The 12,242-nt window shown below is 43.0% G+C and overlaps 1 protein-coding gene across 2 annotated transcripts; it reads right to left on the minus strand.

Annotated features, from left to right (window-relative positions):
* Nucleotides 1–290: 290 nt before the first annotated feature.
* Nucleotides 291–12,194, minus strand: LOC115385592 (leucine-rich repeat-containing protein 24-like). Of its 2 annotated transcripts, none has more exons than XM_030087656.1 (8): nt 11,980–12,194; nt 9,649–9,812; nt 9,487–9,573; nt 6,629–6,820; nt 5,302–5,470; nt 2,986–3,248; nt 770–1,246; nt 291–684 (listed from the first exon to the last, which is right to left on the minus strand). In XM_030087656.1, the coding sequence occupies exons 2-8, from the start codon at nt 9,802–9,804 to the stop codon at nt 412–414; spliced, it is 1,617 nt and encodes a 538-aa protein (XP_029943516.1). In that variant the 5' UTR covers nt 9,805–9,812; nt 11,980–12,194; the 3' UTR covers nt 291–411. The 2 variants fall into 2 exon arrangements, with proteins under 2 accessions (XP_029943516.1, XP_029943517.1); XM_030087657.1 differs by lacking the exon at nt 11,980–12,194 and adding an exon at nt 11,809–11,950.
* Nucleotides 12,195–12,242: the final 48 nt, after the last annotated feature.

Genomic DNA, 12,242 nt, shown 5'->3' on the forward strand with positions numbered 1-12,242 from the left:
AACTGGCTACAATGTATGAAGAAGCTAATAGCGTTAGCATGAAATGGCTATAATGTATGAAGAAGCTAATAGCGTTAGCATGAAATGGCTATAATGTATGAAGAAGCTAATAGCGTTAGCATAAAATCGCTACAATGTATGAAGAAGCTAATAGCGTTAGCATAAAATCGCTACAACGTATGAAGAAGCTAATAGCGTTAGCATGAAATGGCTAAACGATGTCATCCGCTAGCTAGCGGTGCAGCTAGCCTGCCGGCGGCGGTAAGGAAGACGTCCGGCCCGGTGGTTGATCAGGACTTTTTATTACGGCGGTTTTGTGCTTCGGACAGAACGGAAGGACGGGGGGGGGGCGGGGCCTGAAGGGGGGGGCGGGGCTTGAAGTGGGGGCGGGGAAAAAAAAGGGGCGGGGCGTCAGCAGTGGATCTCGTAGGCGATCTGTGAGTCCAGGAAGTGGCCGCGGAGGACGGCCTCCGCCTCGGCGGCGGCGGCGGCGGCGGTGGGCGGGGCCTCCCCCCCCTCCCCCGTCACTCGCCCCTCCTCCTCCTCCTCCTCCTCCTCCTCTTCCTCCTCCTCCCCCCCGCCTCCAGCGGGGGGCGCCAGCACCAGCATCTCGTGGAACTCCTCCAGCCGGCCGAAGGGGGCGGGGCCGTCCGAGTAGTCGTCGACGTAGAGGACCGCCTCCTCCTGCAGGGGGGGGGGGGCGACACACAGCTTTTAGCCCCGCCCGCTCCTCCTCCTCCCCCCCCACCCTCCCCCCTCCCTCACTCGCCTTGGGGGCGGGGTCTCGGCGGCGGCGGCAGATCATGGCGAGCAGCAGCAGCGCCGTCAGCGCCAGCAGCGCGATGCCGGCGGCCACGGCGGCCTGCGCGGCGGCGCCCAGCGCGCCGAAGGCCATGCTGCCGGCGGCGTGCAGCGGCTCGCGGCTCACGTCCGGCGCCGGGCGGCGGCGGCGGGGGGGGGCGGGGCCGCCCGCCCAGGCGGAGGAGGAGGAGGAGTTGATGGCCAGGTGGAAGGCGAGGCGCGCCGCGCCGCCGGCGTTGCGCGCCTCGCACTCGTAGAAGCCGGCGTGCGCCGCCGTCACGTTGCTGAGGAACAGCATGCCGCTGCCCGTGTCGGCGTCCTCCGGGGCCCCGCCCGCCGGCCACGCCCCCTCCTCCTCCTCCAGAGGGGGAGGGGGAGGAGCGGGGGGGGGCGGGGCCTCCTGCACCAGGCCGCGGGGCGACGGCGACGCCTTCCTCCACGTCACCTGCAGGAGACGGCAGCCAGCTAGCAGCTAGCGCGCTAACAGGGTAGCACGCTAACAGGTTAAAAGGCTACAACACGCTAACAGGCTAGCATGCTAACAGGCTAGCACGCTAACAGGATAGCATGCTAACAGGCTAGCATGCTAACAGGCTAGCATGCTAACAGGTTCAAGCATGCTAGCAGGTTAAAAGGCTACAACACGCTAACAGGATAGCATGCTAACAGGCTAGCACGCTAACAGGATAGCATGCTAACAGATTCAAGCATGCTAGCAGGTTAAAAGGCTACAACATGCTAACAGGCTAGCAAGCTAACAGGCTAGCATGCTAACAGATTCAAGCATGCTAGCAGGTTAAAAGGCTACAACATGCTAACAGGCTAGCATGCTAACAGGCTAGCATGCTAACAGGCTAGCACGCTAACAGGCTAGCATGCTAACAGGCTAGCATGCTAACAGGTTCAAGCATGCTAGCAGGTTAAAAGGCTACAACACGCTAACAGGATAGCATGCTAACAGGCTAGCACGCTAACAGGATAGCATGCTTGCAGGTTAGCTAGCACGCTAACAGGTTCAAGCATGCTAGCAGGTTAAGAGGCTACAAAAACGCTAACAGGATAGCATGCTAACAGGTTAAAAGGCTACAACATGCTAACAGGATAGCATGCTAACAGGCTAGCATGCTAACAGGCTAGCACGCTAAAAGGCTAGTGCGCGAACAGGATAGAGGCTACAACACGCTAACAGGCTAGCATGCTAACAGGTTCAAGCATGCTAGCAAGATAAGAGGCTACAACACGCTAACAAGATAGCATGCTAACAGGCTAGCATGCTAACAGATTCAAGCATGCTAGCAGGTTAAGAGGCTATAAAAACGCTAACAGGATAGCATGCTAACAGGTTCAAGCATGCTAGCAAGTTAAGACGCGACAACATGTTAACAGGAACAGGATAGCATGCTAACAGGCTAGCATGCCGACAAGCTAACAGGCTAGCAAGGCTAATGGGCTACAGCATGCTAACAGGCTAGCATGCTGACAGGCTAGCAAGGCTAATGGGCTACAGCATGCTAACAGGCTAGCATGCTAACAGGTTCAAGCATGCTAGCAGGTTAAAAGGCTACAACACGCTAACAAGATAGCATGCTAACAGGCTAGCATGCTAACAGGTTCAAGCATGCTAGCAAGTTAAGACGCTACAACATGTTAACAGGAACAGGATAGCATGCTAACAGGCTAGCATGCCGACAAGCTAACAGGCTAGCAAGGCTAATGGGCTACAGCATGCTAACAGGCTAGCATGCTGACAGGCTAGCAAGGCTAATGGGCTACAGCATGCTAACAGGCTAGCATGCCGACAAGCTAACATGCTAGCAAGGCTAATGGGCTACAGCATGCTAACAGGCTAGCATGCTGACAGGCTAGCATGCTGACAAGCTAACATGCTAGCAAGGCTAATGGGCTACAGCATGCTAACAGGCTAGCATGCTGACAGGCTAGCAAGGCTATTGGGCTACAGCATGCTAACAGGCTAGCATGCTGACAGGCTAGCATGCTGACAAGCTAACATGCTAGCAAGGCTAATGGGCTACAGCATGCTAACATGCTGACAGGCTAGCAGTCTAACATGCCAACAGGCTCCAGCATGCTAGCAAGGCTACATAACCCTAACCGCAACAGGCTAACACCTGGAGCAGCTAGCCCGCCGGCGGGGGCCGGCGGGGGGGGGTGGGGGGGGCTGACCTGGGGCCGGGGGTACCCCGAGGCGTGGCAGGACACCCGCAGGCCGTCGCCCAGGCGCACGGCCAGGCGGCGGGGCTCCAGCCGCAGCAGGGGGGGGATGCACACCAGGCTGCTGGGGGGCACCTCCAGCAGGCCCAGGCGGGACAGCCGCGGCGGCTCGGCGCACGGCAGGCGGCGGCCCGCCGGGCTCAGCAGGCGGCGGCCCGCCCCGTCCATCCAGGCGCGCAGCCAGTGGAGGGCGCAGTCGCAGCGCCACGGGTTGTCTGCGGCGGGGGGGGGGGGGTAAGAGGGGCGGGGCCAAGCGGGGTTATCGGTGTGAGAAAAGGCTAAAACAAAACAGCTAACGGAGCTAGCATAAAATGGCTACAACCTAACATGAAGGCTAACGGAGCTAGCAGAGCTAGCATGAAATGGCTAAAATATGTCCAGAAGCTAGCAGAGCTAGCATAAAATGTGTTCAGAAGCTAACAACATTAGCATAATATAGCTAAAATGTTTCAAAAAGCTAATAAAATTAGCATAAAATGGCTAAAATCTGTCAGGTAGCTAACATGAAGGCTAAAAGAGCTCGCAGAGCTAGCATGAAATGGCTAAAATATGTCCAGAAGCTAGCAGAGCTAGCATAAAATGGCTAAAATATGTCAGGTAGCGTACAAGAAGGCTAAAAGAGCTCGCAGAGCTAGCATGAAATGGCTAAAATATGTCCAGAAGCTAGCAGAGCTAGCATAAAATGGCTAAAGTCTGACCAGAAGCCACTAAAATTAGCATAAAATGGCTAAAATGTGTCAAGAAGCTAACAGAGCTAGCATAAAATGGCTAAAATATGTCCAGAAGCTAGCAGAGCTAGCATAAAATGGCTAAAGTCTGACCAGAAGCCACTAAAATTAGCATAAAATGGCTAAAATGTGTCAAGAAGCTAACAGAGCTAGCGTAACATGGCTACAACCTAACATGAAGGCTAACGGAGCTAGCAGAGCTAGCATAAAATGTGTTCAGAAGCTAACGACATTAGCATAATACAGCTAAAATGTTTCAAGAAGCTAACAGAGCTAGCAGAAAATGTCTAAAATGTGTCAAGTAGCTAGCAGAGTTAGCATAGAATGGCTAAAGTCTGTCCAGAAGCTAATAAAATTAGCATAAAATGGCTAAAATGTGTCAGGTAGCTAACATGAAGGGTAAAAGAGCTAGCAGAGCGAGCATAAAATGGCTAAAATCTGTCCAGAAGCTAACGAAATTAGCATAAAGCGTGTCAAAAAGCTCACAGAGCTAGCATAAAATGCCTATAATCTGTCCCGAAGCTAACACAGCTAGCATAAAATGCCTAAAATCTGTCCAGAAGCTAATAAAATTAGCATAAAATGGCTAAAATATGTCAAGAAGCTAACACAGCTAGCATAAAATGGCTAAAATCTGTCCAGAAGCTAATAAAATTAGCATAAAATGGCTAAAATATGTCAGCACGCTGACAGAGCTAGCATTAAATGGCTAAAATGTATCAAGTAGCTAACAGAGTTAGCATAAAATGGCTTAAGTCTGTCCAGAAGCTACTAAAATTAGCATAAAATGGCTAAAATCTGTCCAGAAGCTAATAAAATGAGCATAAAATGGCTAAAATATGTCAAGAAGCTAACACAGCTAGCATAAAATGGCTAAAATATGTCAAGAAGCTAACACAGCTAGCATAAAATGGCTAAAATCTGTCCAGAAGCTAATAAAATGAGCATAAAATGGCTAAAATATGTCAGCACGCTAACAGAGCTAGCATTAAATGGCTAAAATGTATCAAGTAGCTAGCAGAGCTAGCATAAAATGGCTAAAATCTGTCTAGAAGCTAATAAAATTAGCATAAAATGGCTAAAATATGTCCAGAAGCTAACACAGCTAGCATAAAATGGCTAAAATCTGTCCAGAAGCTAATAAAATTAGCATAAAATGGCTAAAATCTGTCAGGTAGCTAACATGAAGGCTAAAAGAGCTAACAGAGCTAGCATAAAATGTGTCCAGAAGCTAACAACATTAGCATAAAATGGCTAAAATATGTCAAGAAGCTAATAAAATTAGCATAAAATGGCTAAAATATGTCAGGTAGCTAATGGAGCTAGCATAGAATGGCTAAAATCTGTCAGGTAGCTAACAGGCAGGCTAAAAGAGCTAGCCTGAGATGGCTAAAACGTGTTGAGAAGCTAACACCGTTAGCATAAAAGTACATACATTTTTCAAAAAAACTTAGCATAAACGGCTAAATAACGGCTTTTTAAAAACAAACAAAAAAAAAAGGGGGCGGGGCTGAGCGGCGGCGGCGGCCCCCTCTCTCACCCGTGATGCGCAGCACCTGCAGGGCCAGCAGGGGGCGCAGCGCGGCGGCGCCCAGCGTGTGCAGGCCGTTGGCGCTCAGGTCCAGCAGCGCCAGCGAGCCCAGGCCCAGCAGGGCGCGCTCCGACACCGCCTCCAGCGCGTTGTGCTGCAGGTGCAGCTCCTGCAGCCGCTAACACACACACACACATATACATGAGTCATATAGATATACATATACATGAGTCATATAGATATACATATACATGAGTCATATAGATATACATATACATGAGTCATATAGATATACATATACATGAGTCATATAGATATACATATACATGAGTCATATAGATATACATATACATGAGTCATATAGATATACATATACATGAGTCATATAGATATACATATACATGAGTCATATAGATATACATATACATGAGTCATATAGATATACATATACATGAGTCATATAGATATACATATACATGAGTCATATAGATATACATATAGATGAGTCATATAGATATACATATACATGAGTCATATAGATATACATATACATGAGTCATATAGATATACATATAGATGAGTCATATAGATATACATATACATGAGTCATATAGATATACATATAGATGAGTCATATAGATATACATATAGATGAGTCATATAGATATACATATAGATGAGTCATATAGATATACATATACATGAGTCATATAGATATACATATACATGAGTCATATAGATATACATATACATGAGTCATATAGATATACATATACATGAGTCATATAGATATATATATAAATGAGTCATATAGATACACATATAGATGAGTCATATAGATATACATATAGATGAGTCATATATATACATATAGATGAGTCATATAGATATACATATACATGAGTCATATAGATATACATATAGATGAGTCATATAGATATACATATAGATGAGACATATAGATATACATATAGATGAGTCATATAGATATACATATAGATGAGTCATATAGATATACATATAGATGAGTCATATAGATATACATATACATGAGTCATATAGATATACATATACATGAGTCATATAGATATACATATAGATGAGTCATATAGATATACATATAGATGAGTCATATAGATATACATATACATGAGTCATATAGATATACATATAGATGAGTCATATAGATATACATATAGATGAGTCATATAGATATACATATACATGAGTCATATAGATATACATATACATGAGTCATATAGATATACATGTACATGAGTCATATAGATATACATATAGATGCTAGCGTGACGCTAGCGGCGGCGGTTCGGTTCACCGGCAGGCCGCGGAAGGCGTGGTCCTGCAGCCGCGCCAGGCGGTTGGCCGCCAGGTACAGGACGCGCAGCTGCTCCAGGCCGCGGAACACGTCGGCGCCCAGCGCGCGCAGCCGGTTAGCGTTGAGCGCCAGCTCCAGCAGGCGGCGCTGGCTCTGGAACGAGCCGGGCTCCACCGACGACAGGCTGTTGTTCTGCAGATCAGAGGGGGTCGGAGGTCAGAGGTAACACAGCTAGCAGGGCTAATAGAGCTAATAGTGCTAACAGGGCTAACAGGGACAATAAAGCTAATGAGGCTAATGGGGCTAACAGGGGTAAAAATGCTAACTGGGCGAGCAAGGCTAGCAAGGCTAATAGGGAAAATGAAGCTAACAGGGCTAGCAAGGCTAGCAGGGCTAATAGGGAAAATAAAGCTAACAGGGCTAGCAGGGCTAATAGGGACAATAAAGCTAATAAGGCTAATGGGGCTAACAGGGGTAAAAATGCTAACTGGGCGAGCAAGGCTAGCAAGGCTACTAGGGAAAATGAAGCTAACAGGGCTAGCAAGGCTAGCAGGGCTAAAAGGGAAAACAAAGCTAACAAGACCAGCAAGGCTAATAGGGAAAATGAAGCTAACAGGACTAGCAAGGATAGCAGGGCTAACAAGGCGAATAGGGAAAATGATGCTAACAGGGCTAGCAAGGCTAATTGGGAGAATAAAGCTAACAGGGCTAGCAAGGCTAGCAAGGCTAATAGGGAAAATAAAGCTAACAAGACTAGCAAGGCTAGCAAGGCTAATAGGGAAAATAAAGCTAACAAGACTAGCAAGGCTAATAGGGAAAATAGAGCTAACAGGGCTAGCAAGGCTAATATGAAAAATAAAGCTAACAGGGCTAGCAAGGCTAATTGGGAGAATAAAGCTAACAGGGCTAGCAAGGCTAGCAAGGCTAATAGGGAAAATAAAGCTAACAGGGCTAGCAAGGCTAGCAGGGCTAATAGGGAAAATAAAGCTAACAGGGCTAGCAAGGCTAATATGGAAAATAAAGCTAACAGGGCTAGCAAGGCTAGCAGGGCTAATAGGGAAAATAAAGCTAACAAGGCTAGCAAGGCTAGCAGGGCTAATAGGGAAAATGAAGCTAACAAGGCTAGCAAGGCTAATAGGGAAAATAAAGCTAACAGGGCTAGCAAGGCTAGCAAGGCTAATAGGGAAAATAAAGCTAACAGGGCTAGCAAGGCTAATAGGGGATATAAAGCTAACAGGGCTAGCAAAGCTAATAGGGAAAATAAAGCTAACAGGGCTAGCAAGGCTAGCAAGGCTAATAGGGAAAATAAAGCTAACAGGGCTAGCAAGGCTAATAGGGGATATAAAGCTAACAGGGCTAGCAAAGCTAATAGGGAAAATAAAGCTAACAGGGCTAGCAAGGCTAGCAAGGCTAATAGGGAAAATAAAGCCAACAGGGCTAGCAGGGCTAATAGGGACAATAAAGCTAATAAGGCTAATGGGGCTAACAGGGGTAAAAATGCTAACTGGGCGAGCAAGGCTAGCAAGGCTACTAGGGAAAATGAAGCTAACAGGGCTAGCAAGGCTAGCAGGGCTAAAAGGGAAAACAAAGCTAACAAGACCAGCAAGGCTAATAGGGAAAATGAAGCTAACAGGACTAGCAAGGCTAGCAGGGCTAATAGGGAAAATAAAGCTAACAGGGCTAACAAGGCGAATAGGGAAAATGATGCTAACAGGGCGAGCAAGGCTAATTGGGAGAATAAAGCTAACAGGGCTAGCAAGGCTAGCAAGGCTAATAGGGAAAATAAAGCTAACAAGACTAGCAAGGCTAATAGGGAAAATAGAGCTAACAGGGCTAGCAAGGCTAGCAAGGCTAATAGGGAAAATAAAGCTAACAGGGCTAGCAAGGCTATTAGGGGATATAAAGCTAACAGGGCTAGCAAAGCTAATTGGGAGAATAAAGCTAACAGGGCTAGCAAGGCTAGCAAGGCTAATAGGGAAAATAAAGCTAACAGGGCTAGCAAGGCTATTAGGGGATATAAAGCTAACAGGGCTAGCAAGGCTAATTGGGAGAATAAAGCTAACAGGGCTAGCAAGGCTAGCAAGGCTAATAGGGAAAATAAAGCTAACAGGGCTAGCAAGGCTATTAGGGGATATAAAGCTAACAGGGCTAGCAAGGCTAATTGGGAGAATAAAGCTAACAGGGCTAGCAAGGCTAGCAAGGCTAATAGGGAAAATAAAGCTAACAGGGCTAGCAAGGCTATTAGGGGATATAAAGCTAACAGGGCTAGCAAAGCTAATAGGGAAAATAAAGCTAACAGGGCTAGCAAGGCTAGCAAGGCTAATAGGGAAAATAAAGCTAACAGGGCTAGCAAGGCTAGCAGGGAAAATAAAGCTAACAGGGCTAGCAAGGCTAGCAGGGCTAATAGGGAAAATAAAGCTAACAGGGCTAGCAAGGCTAGCAAGGCTAATAGGGAAAATAAAGCTAACAAGGCTAGCAAGGCTAATATGGAAAATAAAGCTAACAGGGCTAGCAAGGCTAGCAGGGCTAATAGGGAAAATAAAGCTCACAGGGCTAGCAAGGCTAGCAGGGCTAATAGGGAAAATAAAGCTAACAGGGCTAGCAAGGCTAGCAGGGCTAATAGGGAAAATGAAGCTAACAAGGCTAGCAAGGCTAATAGGGAAAATAAAGCTAACAAGGCTAGCAAGGCTAGCAGGGCTAATAGGGATAATAGCGCTAACAAGGCTAATATAGCTAATGGGGCTAACAGGGGTAAAAATGCGAACTGGGCTAGCAAGGCTAGCAATGTAATGTATATATATATATATATATATATATATATGTACATATGTGTGTGTGTGTGTGTGCGTGCGCGTTACCTGCAGGTACAGGTAGTTGAGGTGTGTGAGCAGGAGCAGGTCGCCGGTTCGAATCTGGCCAATCAGATTGTCCTGGAGGAACAGCGTCTGCAAAACCGGAGCGTCAGCAGGAAGTGCGTGCACGTGCGCGCGTGCGTGCGTGTGTGTGTGTGCGTGAGACACCTGCGTGTGCGTGGGGACCCCCCGGGGGAGCCCCCCCAGTCCGGCCGACCCACACTCCACGGTCAGGCTGTAGCAGCGGCAGCCGCCGGGGCAATAGGCCCCGCCCACCGGGCGGAGGAGGGGCAAGAGCAGGAGGGGCGTGGCCACCAGCATCATGTGTCACTCTGAAATCCACACATACATTCTAAATGTAAATAATCCCAAAAAAAATCATTATTAAAATAAAATAATTATTAAAAATTAAATTATCAATAATAAACACGTTACAAATATATGTGTAAATATAAAATAATAAATACATATATTCTATATTTATATGTAAAAATAAAATATATTCTATATTTATGCGAATTAAATACACATTGTTGTGTAAATAATGCAAAAAAAATAAACAAATATTCCATATTTGTATGTAAACATTAAAAAATAAACACATATATTAAATATTTACATGTAAAAGTTCAAATATAAATACATATGTTGTATATTTACATGTAAACAATCCAAAAATAAACACTTTTCTTTAATATTTGTATGTAAATTAAATATATTATACATTTTTATGTATAATTTGTTAAAAATAAATAAATATATTATATATTTACGTGTATATATAAAAAATACGTAAATGCCTTCTATATTTATATGTTAATTAAATATATTATACATTTTTATGTGAAAAATCCAAAAATACACATATATTTACATGCAAATTATCAAAAATGAGCACAATTATTTAATATTTACATGTAAATATTCAAATATAAATACATATATTATATATTTACATGTAAATATAATCAAAAATAAATAAATATGTTGTATACGCATGTGTAAATTAAATATATTAAACATTTTTATGTAGAATCTATTTTAAAAATAAAAACATATGTTTATATTTGTATAAATTATCAAAGATAAACACATATATTGTATATTGATGTGTAAATATTCAAATATAAATACATATATTGTATATTTACATGTAAATATAATCCAAAATAAATAAATGCCTTCTATATTTATATGTAAATTAAATATATTACACATTTTTACGTGAACAATCCAAAAATACACACATATTTACACGCAAATCATCAAAAATAAACACCTATATTATAGATTTAAATGTAAATAATCCAAAAACAAACCCAGTTATTTAATATTTACATGTAAATATTCAAATATAAATACATATATTATGTATTTACATGTAAACATTAAAAAATAAACACATATATTCTATATTTACATGTAAAAATTCGAATATAAATATATATATGTTGTATATTTACATGTAAACAATAAAATAAACACATTTATTTAATATTTATATGTACATTAAATATATTACACATTTTTATTTGTAGTTTATTGAAAAAATAAATCCATATGTTCTATATTGATATGTAAATATTCAAATATAAATACATATATTATATATTTACATGTAAATATAATCAAAAATAAATAAATGTGTTCTATATTTATATGTGAATTAAATATATTATACATTTTTTATGGATATTTTTTTAAAAATAAATACATATATTCTATATTGATATGTAAATATTCGAATATAAATATATATTATATATTTATATGTAAATATAATCAAAAATAAATAAATGTGTTCTATATTTATATGTGAATTAAATATATTATACATTTTTTATGGATAAGTTTTTTTAAAATAAATACATATATTCTATATTGATATGTAAATATTCGAATATAAATACATATTATATATTTATATGTAAATATAATCAAAAATAAATAAACGTGTTCTATATTTATATGTGAATTAAATATATTATACATTTTTATGGATAATTTTTTTTTAAATAAATACATATATTCTATATTTGTGTAAAATATCAAAAATAAACACATATATTCTATATTGATATGTAAATATTCGAATATAAATACACATATCATATATTAATATGTAAACATAATCAAAAATAAATAAATATGTTCTATATTTATATGTACATTAAATATATTACACATTTTTAGGTTTTTATGAAAATCATTAACAATAAATACTTATATTCTACATTTACACGTAAATAATCAAAAGCACGTCAAGAAAGATGATAAAAAATAAACACATATACCCAACATTTACAAGTAAAGAGTAAATAAACATACCGTATGTATCATATACGTATAAATAAACGTTAAAATGTCTTGCGGAGGCCACCGCCTCCATCCCCGACGCTCCCCGCCGCACCAAGCCGGCGCGCAGCAGCTCTGCGTCGGGCCGCGCCGAGCCCGACGAGTCGGTGTGTTAGCTTATTAGCTAGCTGGGGTTTGTTTTACCTGGATGGGGTGGGTGGGGGTGGGGTGGGTGGGGGGGGGGAGAAGGCTGGCGTCGGGCCCCGCACCCGCGGCGTGTCCTCTGTCCCGCGCGCCGCACACACACGCTCTCCCCTTCTTGCTCGACGGCCGCATCCGGAGGCGGCGTGAAGCCGCGTGCCAGCCTCTCCCGGTAAAAAGCGCGCGCGCGCAGGAGGAGGAGAAGGAGGAGGCACGCGAGCGGCAGCTGCAGCGGCGGCGGCGGCTTCAAAGGCTCAGTACAAAGA

Source organism: Salarias fasciatus, unplaced genomic scaffold (genome assembly GCF_902148845.1).
Source record: "Salarias fasciatus unplaced genomic scaffold, fSalaFa1.1, whole genome shotgun sequence".
In the NCBI taxonomy this organism is placed as follows: Eukaryota; Metazoa; Chordata; class Actinopteri; order Blenniiformes; family Blenniidae; genus Salarias; species Salarias fasciatus.